The sequence below is a fragment of the Musa acuminata genome, chromosome BXJ1-10 (genome assembly GCF_036884655.1).
Source record: "Musa acuminata AAA Group cultivar baxijiao chromosome BXJ1-10, Cavendish_Baxijiao_AAA, whole genome shotgun sequence".
NCBI lineage: Eukaryota > Viridiplantae > Streptophyta > Magnoliopsida > Zingiberales > Musaceae > Musa > Musa acuminata.
In genome coordinates, this window is record NC_088336.1 from 27,110,220 (window position 1) to 27,128,034 (window position 17,815).

Genomic DNA, 17,815 nt, shown 5'->3' on the forward strand with positions numbered 1-17,815 from the left:
AGGGATGCTTCATTCAACGACTCCATCAGCTTACGATGTGAGACAAACTTTATAAAGTCTCAAGTGGCCATAGGTGACATCTCGAGTCAAGCCTTCTTCCTACTTCTCAAGGAGCACTAGTGTGAGTCCCTTGGGTTGCTTCTCAGCTCTCCGATGTTAGTTTTCATCAGAAATTTAATTCTTCACCAATAAATGATTAAAATATATTTAATCTCATATTAATTAAAAAAAAAATAAAATATAGTCCCTCTCATGGATATATATATATATATATATATATATATATATATATATATATATATATATATATATATATATATATATATATATATATATATATATATATATATATATATATATATATATATATATATATATATGTATAGAGAGAGAGATCCCTTCGATATCTATCTAATAATATATGACATGGAGTTAGTGTAACATTTGATTTTGTGATGGATATTTAGACAATGAGCCAAAAAATTTTCATCAAATAATTCTTCAGTTTCATAATTTTATTTTTAATTAAAATATCGTAATTTCTAAAGAAACGATTACAATATGAACCGAATTGGGTTTGAGCAAGTTATATTATTGAACATAAGTATTTTCAATAATACCAACAAATCTTAATTAAGAGGTGAGTTAAACTGTTGGCATTCTCATCAATGTGATTCCATTTAAGAACGATGTCAGACGATGCTAAATCAAAAGTAGTCACTGAAAATATTCCGAGTCAGATCCAACACAAACGTTGTAAAAGCTCATCACGTACACCTCTGTGTGGATCATTTCTGTAAGGCAGTTCACAAACTCATTCATGGCCTTCGCCTGTGCTCGAAATCCTGAACTGCGGTATCCTATGTTGATGTGATGTGAAATCGATTGATGGCATAATGATGCTACATATGTGATGGGGTAAAATTCTATTCACTATGTACTGTTGTATAACCCTCGTCATGACATGACATGAGATGACATGACATGTATTCCCCTACCCTCTTCTTCTTCTTCTTACCCAACCAAACTCCAAATAAGTCTCATCCTTTCACTTGGGATATCCTCTTATGCATGTATTTCACGAAGACAGTATTGTTGGATACCTTAGTATGAACCATCATCAAATCTTGTTCGGAAGAAGGATTGGCCACCCGACCATGTTGATGTTTTGGTTCCCTCCGACTGATGGATTAATTGTACTTACTTTCGTTTTACTTAATTAAATGCCAAAACACAAAATCATGATCATCACATGTCGTTTTATTTTTCTCTTAACCGATAGCAATTTAACGCGGATACTATCTATCGAGCTACACCCAATAAGCAGTATGCTTACTAGAATCATCATGAACAGTCTAAAGAGAAGAAAAATAATAAATATACGAATCATTATGGATTAAGTAAGAATTGATTTTTCTATAAGTTATCCCATGATAAAATATGAAATATAATTACAAAAGTATGTTTGAGATAATGAACTTAATGACTATTTATACATATTAGCAAAGAGGATTTTGCTTAGAGGAATTATTGGAAGAATGAATGTGGATCGTTCCATTTTACCGAATGAGGATGCAAATACAAGATAATTTTTAATAGATGCAAGAAAAAAAAAAATCTCGAATTGCAAGAGATAGAGAGTTCGTAGAAGAGAATCGAGGCCCATAACTTGAGACATATTCCTAACTAAGTTGGGCCATGACCATCTAAGGCCGAATGATAGATTTGTGCTCCTCGATTTATAGTATGAAAAACCCCATTAAATACAATTGCAATTTTGATTTGGATATGATGTGATCATTATTTCGATCGATCAAAATTCCACATAAGGAATCCAATCAGAGCTCACTAAATACGCTACGTTCGTCGGCTATACATGACAGTGAAGAACCTACCGAGGCATGCCACATCATCAAAATATATTAAAGAATATATATTTTCTCATCAAGTCATGGCTAAAAATATGATGCTAGATAAAAGTGGTCTTATCAAGTATATGATTATTTGAAACGAACTAAATAAGTTCTTACAAGTTTTAGATGATGTTTGCATAAATCTATTAACTTGACACGAATATAAATATTTTTTGCATTCAAAAAAATTTCTCGTTCATAGATATTTTATTTTAGTGATCCCTCTTTATTGGATGCAATGATACTTAAAAATATGAATTAATCTCAATCTAATCTAATTTCATCACGATCGATTGATAAGATCTTATGAGTCTCGAGAACACTCGAGGAGCATTACAAGAAAAACAAATATGATTCTTGAATATTGATCGGTAAAGATGATGAAATTTGGATCTAAAAATGGTGGTAAAATATGTTAAGGAGCTCTGATGCTCGATTGGCTCATCCCTTACCTTCACTCAGATCAAAAGCTATGGACATTCAAGATAGAATCGTCCAATTTACGATCAACTTGCTCGATGTATCCCTCTACTAGAACAAGTGTGTTAGAGTGCAACCCTCGTGTCTTAGTTTCTAAGATGAATCGGTAGTGATCGAGATCAAACACCAGCTAAAGTACGATAAGAACTAAATCTTGTGAGCTATATATTAATTATCTAATGGATATTAAGGATCTAATTGATATTGATACTTCCATCGATTGAATATTATGATAGTAAGAATACTAAAGATATCTAAGGTTAATTTATATTTTTAAAATTTAAACTTAGTAGGTATTAGTTTGAAATTTTTCCAAAAAAATTTGGAAGGGTAAACTTGGTAAGAAAAGATATATAAAGCAGCTTACTATTCATAACTCTTTCTATATTATTGATAATCCCTTATTATTGATAACCTTTTTAAAAATAATAAAAAAATATTAATTTACTATTTATAGTATCAATATTAATAATTTTATATTTTTTTTTCTCTTTTTCTTCCCCACGATATCTTATTTCATCCTCGTCATTTTCAATAACATCATTCATCACTCCCTCAACGTTACCCTATAAGGAGAATAGTGTATTTATATCCAGATGTAAAGATATATTTTAAAAATACTAAATAGTTTTAAAATAAGATTATGAATGATAAAAAGGATTATAAATAGTAATCTTCTATTAAAAAATTTTATTAAATAATATTTATGATTATTAAATAGTATAGAAGACGTTTATATATCAACTTGTGTTAAGAAAAGAACTAGTTGATATTTTGATAACACGTGGCTTCAATTTGTGTATGTAGAATGGTCAGGGTGTGATCGAGGCATCCTTAGATGAAAATTTCATGCTAATCATAATGAAAATTTCTTGACCTGATTTTTTCGATGTTCAAATTAGTTCGAGATCAAGGATGATAAATGTAATAAAAAAGTAAGATCCTCGTGTTACTATATTAAAAATAATTTCTTATAACTTATGAGAGGAGAAATATTTTATGGGACTTTCTAAGAGGAAACAGTTTAAAATCGCTTTCTTTGACCTATTGTTCACTTAATTATTATCTTAAACTTTCGTCCATATAGATAGAAAAAAAAAAAAGAAAGGGTCTTACGTTGATCGAACTATGACGGGTTAGTCTCGTAACTTTGAAAGTTTTTGTCCTCAGACTGCTCAGCTCACCCTTAGAAGACTAATTAGCCCTTTGTCGGTTCCTCCTGTAGTAGACTTGGAATAATTAACAGCAAAGTGACTGTCCTTTATCTCCTTCAAAGTTCCTAAACTTGGGCAGCAATAAACGAGAGAGAGAGAGAGAGAGCAGAGCATGCATGCTATGATTGCATAGGGAGAGAATTGACGTAGTTCTCGAAAGCTTTGCTCTGAATCTGACGAGGACCAGCAGACATAACGCTGCTGCTGCTGCTGCCGTATTCATGAGTGGTGTCTTGTTGGGTTTTAATATGCGTGATTGAGAGCAGCAGTAGTAGACGAGCATTTGCTTGATAACAGTAAGAATGGATGCCCTGCCCTCGTTTAGTCCTACGTGGAGATTGGAAGGTGACTTTAATGGATTAATAAGGATTCGATTGATAAGGAAGGATACGAGGAAATTATTTCCGGATATCATAATTATAAAGATATATTCTTTGTATAATTAATGATAAAAAAATGTACTGAATATAATTAATGACAAAATGGTTAAAATCATAATTATAAAACTATTTTTTTTTATTATAATAGGATTGTGATGAACAAATATTCCCAACTATTTCCCAACAGTCGGAAGCATCAAAAAGCTGCTCTTCTTCGTCCCCCCACCCCCCACACAAAAAAAAAAAAAGAACAAAAAAAAGCAAGCAATTAGCGGCACCCATCATGCGCAGGCGAAGGCATCGCTTTTCTCTACTTTCTATAAGCTTTACACAGCCCGTCTTTGTATTATTAGCACGACTATTCTACTCGGCATAGCCTTATCATCAACCTTAGATAACACTCTCTCTCTGAGCCGATCGATGAGACTGCCTCCTCCTCCTCCTCCTCGGACCTAGCACTCAAAAAGCAAAAGAACGGCGAGATGAGCTCATGAGCTGCTGCTTTTGAGACTCCCCATGGAGTACCGCTGCGCCTCCTGCCACCGGCAACGCGTGCTCCGATGTCGGCCCCTTCGTGTATGGAGAGGGGGGGGACTCATGCAAACATGACCTCACCATGTGCCCCTTCCTAAAGACGCCTTTGTCGGCACTTCGCGAGCGCAAAAGTAAGCCCCGTTCCTCCTCCCAAAGAAACCGACCGATTCCGTTGCGTTGTTAAGGCATGTATGCTCGTCTCGTTGCTTGTTTTCAGTGAAGTGCTCATATTTTAGGGTTTAATGGCTCGTTTTCAGTGCTGCAGTTGAAGTGCTTGTGAGAATGCCGCTGTGATTGGAATTTATGTAAGTGGGGTGGGCCCATTCCCCTGTTACGAGTAAACAAACCTCAGCACCGATTCATGATGATCATGGTGTACGTGGTATGCGTCGGATCATCACATGATCACCGTAAGTTGCCTCTGAAACATGAAAGATTAATCAGGTATCATTGCATCATGAACTGTTCCAGGAATAAAGGCTTTACTGCAACAAAGTCGAGAAACCTATAGTGTCTTTGAACTCATCCACTTGGAGGTTGTCTGACCAAAGTAGTATTCATATGAATTATGGATATATCATTATTCTTTTTCCCATCATACAAGCTGTACGCTAACATGGTTCCTAGTTATGCCATAATTGGTTGTTGTTATTCATGAAGAAGATGGCTCAAACAAAAAGAAGAATTCACGAGTGCTGGTGAGAAAAGAAAATGAGCTAATGGATGGTAGATTGACCATATATGATGTGTTTCGTACACACCATCCTTTCATGCTGCTGATACTTCTAAAGGTGCTCTCTTGTCTCTTTGGCCATCAACTTCACTACTACCGCACCATCTCACATCCTTGTTTCTCACATTTTTGCCCATATAACAAAGACAAGTTTTGTCACAACGCAGTGTAGACACAGAGACAGTGAATGATCTACATGCTGGGACAACTGGTTGTGGTTTTGGCACGAATGGTTTGGTTCTCCTGGTTGTTGATTCTGTGGAGTATTACCGCATATAATTCTCCAGCACGGCATATATTACGTAGGCATTCTTATTTTACTTCTGCCTTATGTAGGAGTTGTCTGGGGCATCTTTTCCCTCATGCACCTGAAATGCAAAGGCAAAGTGCATTGGGATTTGTTTGGCATGCCTGCGGAGCCTACTAAATTATTCTGTGGGAGCGTGTTGACGGAACCTTAAATACTTCATAGCTCAGCAGATTGGGGATGAGAAGCTTGTTGTTTGTCTTCTGTCGTCCAAGGCAGGTAGTAGCAGAGAAGAAGCAGAGTTTCCCGCTGAAGCAGCTGCGTAGCCTGTTTCTCTGATAGACAATCACAGGTCATACTCTATATCACTCTTTGCTGCAGTGCTGCTCTTCTTTTGTCAGTCATGAGCTCTGCATATCTTCCTTAGCTTTCTTTGATTGCTTTCGTTTATGGTGATACTTGATTTTAGTATGAAGAATCTTGAGCCAATCTGGAATCCGTTGCATCCTATTCATATTTATTGCTTTAAGCATGTAAAGAAACATATGCTATGAGCATCCTGCACTGGGACCTTGGAGCTCTGTTTGTAAATTTATGAGCCTAAGTCCGAGTGGAAAAAGCTTTGCATTGTGATATCTAATATGAATTTGTCTCCTGCAGCTACTTATACAGATTCTAACAAGTAGTTTGTTGTTTCATTTTTTTTCCCTGATTCAGACAGGAGAAGGGCACTAGTCAGGCTAAATTATGTGCCATACTTCCTCTTACGACTCATCATATCTGCATCTGCAAAGTTTCTGTTCTTTTCTAAAGATGAATCATTTATGCTTCTCAGATGTTATCTGCTTATATTGTCTGATTTGAAGAACTCCTTTAATGTATATATATGTATCTATATAAATGTTGAAAAAGAGAAACCATGAAAAAGAAACAACAATACATCTGATCCTTGGTTATAGGCCATCAATATCAGAATCATATGTCTGTATACCTGCAAGGCAAACATCTTTGCACATCTTCACAACAACTTTAGCCCTGGTGTTCTACTCTAGGAGAAGTAATTGTTGCAAGGTCCCTTTGTCGAAGATGGTTATGCGATGAAATGTAATGAAATACCATTTAAAAGAGTTGGGTTACTGTCACCAAAATTTTGTTTCTAGTTTGACATCACTAGCAGAAACAGTGTGAACTCAACTTTTCATGAGGAAAAAAAACAAGTTTAGCTTACTATTAGTATTTGTTTTCAATATATGAATGTGAAATAGTTTTTATTTTTTTTTCAATATATGAATGTGAGATTTCTTTTACTTTGGTACTATTAGAAAGTCGTCTTAAATATCCTATGGTACCCACTGGATGAAGTTGTTTGGATAACACTGAATTGGATGCCATTCTCATGTCAACAGGATGCATGCCCTACCTTGGTTATGGTTCTCCATTTATCCTGTGATATGCTTTTACATGTCATCTGTAATATTATTATAGTTATGATTGGAAGGGTTCAATTTTGTTTGTTTGTTATGCTGTATATACCATGATGGTATACCTAATCATGATTTAGTAGCCAAAATCCTGCTAAATATGATCAGAAGCTCATCAAAATTCACTACAAGCGCACTGTCATTGAAGTGACTTATATGTGTTTAACAGTTTGTATGCCAACCTTGTACTTCCTCTACTCAGACGTCAGATAGAAGTACAACTTTTCTTTTTGCTATCTGCTGTAGACAATAATAAGAGTGATTATGAGGCATCTAATGATGAAATATTCTCTATAAAATATCAACCAAAAATAGCCCTTGATGTGAAATCCGGATATGTGCAGGGATTTGATAGATTCTGACGAGTGCAACGGGAAGCAATCAACATCAGTACCCAACAAATTGTCAGCAGACAGAGGACAGCCCAATTTCTTTCCTTGCGGTTCCAAACCAACAAGTCTGGTCGGTCCAATCAATCTCAGAAAACGCTAATGGAGATGTTTCTGAGGAAGGATGACAAAGAATGCATGAAGATGATGATGCTGAAGCATGAAGAGACCTTCAGGCAACAGGTAGTCTCCCAGCTTCAGATCCTCCCTCCCTCTTCGTCATTCCTTTCACAAGCACGCAGATTCAAGTTTGTTTCCCTATCAGGTCCATGAACTCCATCGCTTATATAGAGTTCAGAAGTTTCTGATGAGAGACATGAAGAACAATGAGCTGAAGAGACAGAGGCTCGTCAACCGCACTCGGTTTAACCTTGGTGATCGAGACGCTGGCACAGTCTCGTGCCTACTGAGTGAAAGACACCGTGAACGGAGGCCACGGCGTCGGGTACTTAATCTCGAACTTCCAGCAGATGAATACATAGAAAGAGCAGAAGGGGATACGACATTGGAGTTGGAACAAGAGAGTGACATAGAACTGACGCTGACGGTGGGAAGCAGCTGGAGGAAGAGGGAAGAGACATCCTTCACTTCTGATTCTGGAGCAAGCTTTTCCTCATCATCAACCGAGTCTGGAGGGCTAAAGGTGAGTGCACATAGATGGGAAACGCGGCAGACGGAAGATGCCAACATTAGCTACGACAATGGCATTAAGGATTGCCTCGAGTTGGAAGGCCCGAGAGATGAAAGACTAAAGCAGCCGTCTTGGCACTTCCAGTGTTTGAGTCTTAGGATGACTTGATGTAAGCTTTTTTAGATGCGCTCGTATGTCTCTAATTAAAGGAGTCAGTGGAAATGGGTTGATGCCTGAGAACCCCAAGATATAGTGTGCTCGAATGCCAACATTATCGTCGCTGATGCTGAGCCCATAAGCTACCTTGCAATTAGCACAACCAATAGAAGACGAATCAATCTAATGATGGTGATGAAACATAATGATATCGATGATGATAACCGTGGTAATGTAGCATAGGAATAATAAATATGATATTCATTTTTGTTAGGAAAAGTTATGATGATGATGTTGATGATAATAATAACGCATGCATATGGTAATACAGCGCAATGACGGCCATAATAATACAACGTGTTTATTAAACGAATAAACTATATTGTGCGGATCCTAATTCCTATTCTACCCCTAACAACTATAGGATTGCCCTCCCCAAAACCCTTCTCAAAGCCCAAGAAGTGCCGTTTCCCGTCCTCTTATCCACTCGCTCTCTCCCCCTCTCCCTCGGTGACGCTCCCCATTCTCCCACCTATGGCGGCGACCATCCCCTCGAACGGCCTTTGCGCTTCCGCCTTCCTCACCGCCGATCATCCCCTCCGCCGCCGCCTCGCGGCCTCCGTCGCGTTCCCTCTCCACCGGAGGGCCGCGTCGGCGACGGCGGTGCGAGCGGCCTCTTCCTCCAAGCCTGCCTCGGGGGCGGGAGCGAGGCCAGCGAGGGGCATCACCAGGCCCCGTCCCGTCTCCCCTGCAATGCAGGCCCTCGTCGGCGTGCCGGAGATCCCCCGCACCCAGGCGCTCAAGCTCATCTGGGCTTATATTAAGGAGCACAACCTCCAGGTTACCCCCACCTTTCTGTTTGTGGCCTCCCCCTTTTCCTTTTCTTCAACTAGTGATACACGTTTCCTTCTGTTTCATTTTTGGCCTCTAAGCTTAAGGCGTCCTCGATCTATGTATACCCTTGATTTGTGTTGTGATGAGAAAGATTAATCCTACATCGTGGTCTCTCGTCCTCGATCTTTTTCCTCCTTTCATTGTATTCATGGCGTGTATGGTTGTCTCTTTCTTTATCTTTTCCTTTTTATGTGGCAAGGAACGCAAGAACATGGCATGAAGTTCTCGCTTTAAGATGATAGGCGAATTTTAGTAGAATGCATGGATGCTTTTGTACTGATTTCATGAATTGTTTCCATTTAACTTTGAGATATTATATTATATTGGTTTATGGCCTTCGAATGAGGGGATTTTTTGGATGAACTGAGTGTTGATAAGATTATGGTTTTCTTTTTATATCTGCAAATCTGGAGAGACATGATTACAAGTGAAAGCTTAGTACAAATATGTGATTATCATAACTGTAAAGTTGAATAGATTGAATGGTCTTTTAGTAGATTGAAATGATATGAACATATGCTTTAGTTAATTCCTTGTGTCATAGAGACCGCTGTATAGGATACAGAATTGCACGTGTTTTAAACTTTATGGGAGCATAGGGAAGTTGAAGTTAGGTTACTGAATTAATGGTTTGCAGGAAAATGCATTCACTTAGAATTAATGGTAAATGCCTTATGGGAAGGATTACAAGAAAAAAATGCCCTTAATGATATGTATTATTTTGGGGGAGGTGCTATAAGTCTATGTTTCTGAGAGACTGAAACTTTGTGTGGATCATCAGAGCATTTAGAGGTCATTTTGCAATGATTTTAACATGCACAAAACAGAGAAGTTGAAGTACAAAAGAGTATGGAGAGCTTGGTTGAGTATATTGAAGGATGGTGTAGAAACAAAATTTTTTATGCCCTCCATGTATTTGATATTGGAATCAGTAGGTTTGACATATTGTTGTAAAATGATATCAGTTGAACAAAGTTCTAACTATGTTGAACATTTATGAACCAGTAGGAGCTGAACAGGATGATATCTTGAATATTGGTTCAGGCAAAGATGTCGATTTAGTCTTTTCCATTCTAAGTTGTAATTATTTGAATTCTAAGGGGGCTTTCAGCCATGTTTTATAATAGTTAAAGGCTGTTTAATCATTGTCATATGTGTCTGTCTTTAGAACTATTATTATGGAGCCTTGGTTATAAAATTAAAAATCTGGGCCCTGATTTTTCCCTTAATCTTGTTGAGTTAGCTTCTGCAGTTTCTGTTATAATTGTGCAAGTAGTCTGAATTTCTGTACACTTGATCCTATATTTTATTAGAGTTCACAAGGTATTTTCTTTTAGATTCAACTATATCTGTTTATTGTGCCATTCTTCTACTAAGAACAGGAAACTAACATTTGCTATGTTTGATCAAACTAAGATTCTTCTGCAATCATAGATTTGGCTAGCGTTGATTCTATCTTCTGCATCTATCTACCTTCATACAATTTGTAATACTAAATAGGAACTTTTCATGACTCCTGTAAAATCTGAGTAGAAGTATGTTAACAGTGAGTGTGCATGTGTATGCACAAATTTTGTTACTGATGCATTTGACATTGACTTGCCCTACCACTAAAGTTGACTTTGCTTGAGTCTGCTATCCGTCTAGCCTTTTTTTTATTGGTGTCAACTTACCATGTAATACTTTAGGCTCTGTATATGTCTCTTCCGTGTCAAGTGTCATTTTATCTTTGTTATGTGCTCTTCCCTTGCAGGATCCAGAGAACAAAAAGATAATTGTTTGTGATGAGAAGCTCAAAGCCATTTTTGGTGGGAGAGACCGTGTTGGGTTTCTCGAAATATCAGGCTTGATTAATCCTCACTTTTCAAAGTGATTATGTCATACGCAAGAAGGTAGATTTTGGTGTATAGATAACTGTAGGCTTATGACAAGCTTCTTGTTGGACCACGCAAGATGTGAGGTCTTTTTTGTCTGATAGCATGTATCTGTGGTGTATCAATGACCTAAAATGTAGTATTTGTTCTTCAGAATTAAGTTGAACTGCTTAACAATTTTCTACTGTTGGGTCCTATGTTGTTTAGGGTTCTTAGTGCTCTCTGTTGGTTTGTTGGTGTTACAAGTTTTTGCTTGAGAACACTTTGTACAACCTCAATCCTTTCTCTGTAGTGATTATGCCTTTGGTTTACCATGCTCAAGGATTGTGCTGATAGCTGACAGATCTTTAGGTTGGTTATCTTGTTTTTGGATTCTCCATGTGTTGTCTCATCACAGCATCGGACAAACAAGCACCAAGGTGTGAAAAGGACCAAGGCCGTGGCTAATCCTGCTTGCATTACAATCTGTAAGAAATTGACTAAAGCTTATTTCGGCTATGCTGGTAGTTACATGATACTTGTATGAAACTCGAATTTTATTTGCCATGATGACCTTGACGTAATTGTTGCGTTTGTGTGAATAACATGTTCATTTTTTTGTATGTTGGATATCTTTTTCTTCAATGATTTGATTGTTTAAAGAAATATGTTTGACTTTATCCGGAGTCTACTTTTTCTTAGCAGACCATGAGTGTTTGTGGTAAGATATGTTTGTGATAAAAGGAGTATTCTCAATGCTGCTGCTGCTGCTGTCTTCTCATGGCTGGGCATTATGCCTCCCGAGTTTGATCGATCTTGCAGAATGGTCTGTGGGATGCATGTTTGGATCCTTCATCTGAGCCTGGAGACATGGAAAGCGATGGATCAAAGAACGGAACCAGAGCCTGAGAACAAGGTGAACATCTTGTGAGCTATTTATTCTCCCACATGTTCTCTCTTTATGATGGCATTTCTGATGTCCAGCATCAACTTTTTTGTGCGGATTGTGGACATGGTTCTTGTGCCCGTCTTGTAGGTTTAGAATCAAGTTTATTTCTACAACAAGCGGAGCATGATATGTCGCTTTGACGCTTCAGCTAATAAGATGATCCTGATTGCTAGTGGACGTTTTAAAGCCTCCAGGGAACCACCATCTTCCAGGAACCAAACGAGGTTAGTTTATTTTCGTGCTGGACCACATCAACATCTTGAAGAACTTCCTGTCTTTTTTTTGAAGGTTTTAAGCAACCGCAACATGCAGGAAAGTGTGATTGCCTCAAGGATCAGATTCTTCATGGCTGTCTCAAGTATCATCAAGAGCTGATATATTTTGCAAGGGGACAGTGAGCATTGGATACCTACTTATTGTGTCTGTTCTCATTGAGCCACTGGAAAAAGGGTAGTAGCATAGACATCAACGAGAAACCACAGTGAGGAAGCTTCTGAGAACCATGGCCGAGTGTCCCTCCAAAACAAAATAAAGAATGAACAGTTCCACCACAGGTATCAATACCTTTCTCTCACCACCTGTACCAAATGTGATGGATTACCCATACGGGGGACCTTGAGCCTCCCATGTCCTTGGCTGCACACACCCTGCAGCTGGAGGCAATGAATGAAGCCCAGGCCCCATCTATCACATTACCTGACGCTGTCTAAACCCACCATAAATAACATCCCCATTTTAACCCCTTTAATTGATGTTCAACAACAATGATGCTGTCCCACAAAAAAGTAGCATCGCAGAAAGATGACACGTGCATCCACTACATCTAGAGTGTGCAATAACCAGTGATATCAGACGGAGCAGAGAAGTGTGGTTCGCACACCCATATATGATTGCAGTAGGTAAGGAAAAGTTTTATATCCCAACCCTCGTTTCGGATTGATGATTACATTTTTACTAATTACCTGCATCCTCAACAGTTGCCACACCTACCCAGCCAACAAACAAACACACAAGAACACATAAAATCTTGGGAACTCCGAACAGGCACCGTGAAGTCCCCGTTGCTGCGATTGGTAAGAACATACATGGTTGGTTCATCTTTGTTTTCGTGCATGGAAGGCAGCACCCTGGTGTAGGAGAAGAAAAAGTAAAAAAGTAAACAGGACTTCAACCAGCAAGCGTGACAAACCAAAGTAAGCAAACCAGCCAAGCCTTCAGGAATTCTACAACAAGGCTATATTGCAGGTGGCAGACCCAGGAATAAAAATGCTGCTATACACACAGGATTGTTGAAGTAGCAGACCCCAAATCTGTGAAGTTTGCTCTGCTATTCTGTAGTTTTTGGTGAGTCAGTCGGTTAAAGCTAAAGAACCATGATCATCGACAGGTTCACTTCTCGGCCCTCCATCGGATGTTACCATCAGGCTTGTCCAGAGCTGCAACCTTAGCCCGATGACTTCCGGCCATGCTGCTTCTACCCCTCTCCGATTGAGGTAGTTCGCAGGCCTCACTGACTGTTCCACGTTTGACATCAGCCGGCGGAATGAAACAGTCGACTGAGAGGCCGGCAACATTAAAAGCCACTTCCTCGATGGTCCACACCTCCTCCATCCTGGTCTTGGTGTGGCTCATGGCCACCTCGCCAAACCGGAAAAGGTTGACCGCTGATCGCCCGGAGTGGGCAATCATCACACCTTCCACAGGGCGGTAATCTTCTATGGAGGAGTTAATGGAGGTCTCCCAGTAGACTGCATCGCCTCCAACGCTCGACTGGATTCGAGTCAGATGGGAGTCCTCCATGTACGTAAGAAGCCCCGTCTTTTGGCTGAAGTAACCAAACAAGACATGCCTTATGATCTCGGCAGGGCCTTCGCTCCGAGCCTTGAGCGTCTGTGGGTCTGCACAAAGCTTGAGGATGAAGCAATCCTCTCCGTTGACCTTCTTCTCCCCGATGCACTGTGCATCAGAGAACATTCTGGCCGTGGTCAATGGATCAAGACCCTGCACAGTTCGATTGGGTACAATAAGAATTTCAAGCAGACAACAGAGATCGAGCGCCCAAAAGAAGGCGAGATGGTGGCTCATGCTGCACCTTCCGCCTCTGTACCTGCAGAGCTCGACGAAGGGGACGAACAGGGCCCTTGGCGGCGTGGGCGCCGAGCCATGGCGTGTGACGCCAGACGAGCTTGCCGTTGCAACCGGCACGGACCTTGCTACCACCGACGGCCAGCTCGACGTACCACATGCCCGGCGCCATCTGCCAGAGAACAAAGCCCCCGGGCTCTGCATCCTTCGTCACACTGTGGTTCTTGATGACCCTTGTGGCCGTCTCAAACTCCGAGGCCACCATCCTCACCTTCCCCATCGCGTACGCGTTCCTGATGGAGCTCAGCAGTTTCAGCCCTCCCGAGGCCGCTGTGTACTGCTGCAGTATGTATTGGGCTGACGACGTTTCCTACCATGAAAAATCAACAGCTTTTCTCAATGTCTAACCAAATTGGGCAATTAACGCAAGCAAAGATGCAAGGAGATGGAAATCAGATGCATTCATTGCAGGATATTGCAGGCATTTATGAGGAATTCGAGCATTCACTCAAAGCAGAGAAACCAGAGATGATAATAACTGCGCTTAAATCCACAAAAAATGAGTCTTGCTGATATTTTCTACCGACGACATGGTAGCAGAAGGCAAGGAAGAGAAGGCCGATGCAGGTTGTCATAGAAAAGCAGGCGAACAGGGTGCTCACAATGGGAGTGTCCTTGATGCTGAGGTGGGGGAGCGCGTATGTCGGGGAAACGTGGACGGGGGCCAGCGGCGCCCCCATGACGCCGAGGAGGAGGCGGAGGTCCGAGCGGTGGCAGGAGGCGGCAGCGCCGGACACGGACGGCGCCCGGGAGAGCCGCCCCTTCATCCACTGCCCCCACCCCCCCTTCCCCGGGCCGCTCCCCTCCCCCTCCGGCCCCTCAGCCAGCGGCGCCAGGCTCCCAGACGCCGGCACCAGCAGCTCCGCCGGAAACCCCCGCGGCTGCTGCCGCTTCCACCGCGTCGGAAGCAGCAGGTCCGCCACCGGCGACGCGCCTCGCCGCGGGCTCTCCGACCTCGACCTCGACCGCGCAGGTGACAGCCCCCGCGCCACCTCCTCCCGCAGCGCCGAGAAGAACCCTTGCTTCTTCTCCATCCCCCTCCCTAAACGCAGACCACAAAGCTATGGGCTCGAACGTGTATCCTAAAAGGAAGTCGAAAACATGCACCGATTCGCTTAGAAGGTTTCCAAACAGGGATTCGCTTACAAGTTTTCCAAACACGGAGAGGGAAGCCAGAGGCGAGGCGGGATTATAAATGCGATTATTCTTCTTCGAAGGATAGAGGAGAGAGAAAAAAGGAAGACTGCGAGCGTGCGACAGTGTGAGAGCGAAGGCGAAAAGAAAGAAGAGAGCAAAGCTGGAGGGGGTAAAAAAGAAAAAGCATATTTAAAGGAAAAAAAGATAAAGGTAAATAATATCAATAATAACCCAAAAAGAAGCGGCGGTTGCCAACCAATGGTCAAGGAGAGCGCATCGAAGTCCGATCACTCTCGGTGCCCTCACCTTCGACTGGGTCTTGCGATCCTTTGCCTCGTTAGGGAATTCTGAGGTCGTATGAGGCGAGCGGTGAGACGACGACGACGACGACGATCACGTGACGTGCAGGCGGTCTCCTCGCTTCGTTTAATTAAGCCTTATCTATTTAGGACTATCTAAAATATTATTCATGCTGCTGCTGCCGCTTCTTCTTCTTCTTCTTCTTCTTCTTCTTTTCCTTGCACTGTTTCTGCACCAAAAAGAAGCAGAACGTGGAACTCTGCAGCAGACGACAACGATGTTTCTGCCACCCATTCACGTAGGGCCTCGCGATTCGCGTGAGCCCGACATCTACACTGGCGGTCCGATCACGATCCAACGGATGACAACGTGGATTGCCTCATGCAGTAGGGGGCTCGACCGAACTGGTCTCCTCACGTCACGTCCCCATCGCGCCATTGATTATTCCATGTGACGAGGTCTCGATCGCCAATCGGTAGTCAATTCATCGGAACAGGGCGTGGCCTCATTAGGTGGACGGACGTCGTCGTCGTCTTCGCCACTTGGAAATCGAGTTATTACTCGGAGGATTAGGTGGTTCCATGTGCTGTCTCACACCGCGACGAGCCAACCCTCTTCGACCCATTTATTGGTGGACTATGGAGGACTCGTGTTTCCCTGCGAACGGTGGCGATGGGCGTACGTGAGTTTGGCGAGTGTATGTGCGTGCAATCTTCTCAGTTAACGTCAGATGGATGCACTACGTATGGGGCGTTTTCAACTTGGAGACGTTGTACTGCTTTGATGCCCTTTTAGAGGAAGGGGTTTTACATTTACGGAGTGAGGCGATGAGGACAGGAAAAGGGGACCAAATGACAAGCTTCGGAAGAGTTGAAGGCTGAGAACCTTTCCTTCTCGAGGTGGCCTCACCCCTGATATTTGAGATTGGGAACGAGGAAGACAATTTAATCCAGAATAGGTTATGGACCATTTGGATTCCATGGTTGATATTATTTTTTATTTTCCAAAAATAAGCGATGATGGTGAAATTGGAGTTCAGGATCTTACCATAATGTATTAAGTCTTTTTTTCTTAGATAAACTAGTCGACGTCTTTAAATATATATATCTGATATGATTTTGAACCCTCAACCTTTGATGAATGGATTTTTGATACATCACCGTCAGACCAATATTTAAGATCTCAATCTATATTTTCCGATATAGTTTACATGAAAAAAGAATCATGATAATAATAATTTCTAAAATATAAATTTATATTCAAAAATTAGAAGGAAAAGAACTATATATCTGTTTAAATTAGATCAAGATTCAGAATTGTGTGGTGATGAGTAGGGAAAATGGTGACACACTGAACCGAGATTATAAATTTAATTCACGGATATGGTAACCTAATTAGATAGTACAGAAAATACTAGCATGGAAAGATCCTCTCTCTAATTTTCATTGATGGGGAGAATAAAACATCTGCCTAATCAGGCAAGTTTGCATATTTCTTGTGGTCATTCAGCAAGTTGATAACAATCTGAGATCAGAGCTACATGTCATTTAAGCAAGTTTGACAATGTGCCAAAGGGTAGGCCTAATCAATCCCTGCAGCTTGTTCTTCAAGGCAGGCATCCAATCAAAAAAAGAGAAGCTTGTGATTTAGGTAGCATGTCTAATCTGACCACAATGGGACCAGTTTGATCTTTAGACCATACTGCTTTCTACAATATGAATACAGCGCAGATGCTGAGTTTTCCTCTTCTTTTGTGCTTTTGTGATCCATGTTGTCAACCTGAAAAAGTACCTTTTTCTTTTTTTGATTGCCTTTATCTGAAGATGCTTGGTGACAAAGCTTGATTGCTGTTCTTTGACATCTCCTGTTTCCAGACTTCTTTGGCTTGGTTTCAGATAAATGCAGCCTAACAAGTACTGAATCATATCCAATTGTCCAACCATTCAGCTGGATACTGTGATTGTTGCCTTGTTAATTTATTCTAAGGATCAACATGAACAGTGTGCTAATGAACTGAAATCCTGAATCCACCATCTGCTGTTGCTCATGAAAGGAAGTTTGGCATTCATTCATCCAACTTCTACATGGACATGATTTATGTATGAATGAGCACAGAGTAGACTCTTGTCAAAAGTATGTTCAGAGAAAAAAGTGCTGCATTGGCTTTTGTTTTGGGGGCCAACAAGTCAATAATGGGCGCTTTTAGAAAACCATAGCTGTCCCCAATGCTGTTCATATAGATAGTGTCCGAAAGGTAGTTGAAGTATCTCGCCATGGATTGCGGGAGAGGCTGTTGTGCTGCCTTGTCAACACACTTCTTCTTCTTCTTCTTCTTCTTCTTCTTCTTCCACCAATATCCTAATTTATTAGTAGTAGTTG

General features: G+C 40.9%; 3 protein-coding genes across 10 annotated transcripts; 2 read left to right on the plus strand and 1 right to left on the minus strand.

The window, feature by feature from the left end:
- The first annotated feature begins 3,962 nt into the window (after positions 1-3,962).
- On the plus strand, positions 3,963-8,295 carry LOC135595861 (uncharacterized). 8 transcript variants are annotated; one of them, XM_065087292.1, is made up of 6 exons: positions 3,963-4,706; positions 4,787-5,312; positions 5,422-5,500; positions 5,591-5,853; positions 7,327-7,554; positions 7,637-8,295. In XM_065087292.1, exons 5-6 carry the CDS (start codon positions 7,474-7,476, stop codon positions 8,168-8,170), a joined length of 615 nt encoding a protein of 204 aa, XP_064943364.1. In that variant the 5' UTR covers positions 3,963-4,706; positions 4,787-5,312; positions 5,422-5,500; positions 5,591-5,853; positions 7,327-7,473; the 3' UTR covers positions 8,171-8,295. The 8 variants fall into 8 exon arrangements, with proteins under 8 accessions (XP_064943364.1, XP_064943365.1, XP_064943366.1 ...); XM_065087293.1 differs by having other exon boundaries at positions 5,422-5,486; XM_065087294.1 differs by lacking the exon at positions 5,422-5,500.
- A 313-nt stretch (positions 8,296-8,608) lies between these two features.
- On the plus strand, positions 8,609-11,247 carry LOC103968555 (protein TRI1-like). The gene is made up of 2 exons (XM_009381814.3): positions 8,609-8,998; positions 10,806-11,247. The coding sequence occupies exons 1-2, from the start codon at positions 8,693-8,695 to the stop codon at positions 10,923-10,925; spliced, it is 426 nt and encodes a 141-aa protein (XP_009380089.2). The 5' UTR covers positions 8,609-8,692; the 3' UTR covers positions 10,926-11,247.
- A 1,465-nt stretch (positions 11,248-12,712) lies between these two features.
- Positions 12,713-15,294, minus strand: LOC103968556 (uncharacterized). The gene is made up of 4 exons (XM_009381815.3): positions 15,146-15,294; positions 14,602-15,041; positions 13,962-14,309; positions 12,713-13,855 (listed from the first exon to the last, which is right to left on the minus strand). The coding sequence occupies exons 2-4, from the start codon at positions 15,031-15,033 to the stop codon at positions 13,244-13,246; spliced, it is 1,392 nt and encodes a 463-aa protein (XP_009380090.2). The 5' UTR covers positions 15,034-15,041; positions 15,146-15,294; the 3' UTR covers positions 12,713-13,243.
- Positions 15,295-17,815: the final 2,521 nt, after the last annotated feature.

Coding starts and splice junctions, on each gene's coding strand:
- LOC135595861 (XM_065087292.1), top strand. CDS start 7,474: ATGGAGATGTTTCTGAGGAAGGATGACAAAGAATGCATGAAGATGATG. Junction 7,555..7,636: donor AAGAGACCTTCAGGCAACAG/GTAGTCTCCCAG, acceptor TTTCCCTATCAG/GTCCATGAACTCCATCGCTT.
- LOC103968555 (XM_009381814.3), top strand. CDS start 8,693: ATGGCGGCGACCATCCCCTCGAACGGCCTTTGCGCTTCCGCCTTCCTC. Junction 8,999..10,805: donor TTAAGGAGCACAACCTCCAG/GTTACCCCCACC, acceptor CTTCCCTTGCAG/GATCCAGAGAACAAAAAGAT.
- LOC103968556 (XM_009381815.3), bottom strand. CDS start 15,033: ATGGAGAAGAAGCAAGGGTTCTTCTCGGCGCTGCGGGAGGAGGTGGCG. Junction 14,310..14,601: donor GCATCAAGGACACTCCCATT/GTGAGCACCCTG, acceptor TTTTCATGGTAG/GAAACGTCGTCAGCCCAATA. Junction 13,856..13,961: donor CCCTTCGTCGAGCTCTGCAG/GTACAGAGGCGG, acceptor CGAACTGTGCAG/GGTCTTGATCCATTGACCAC.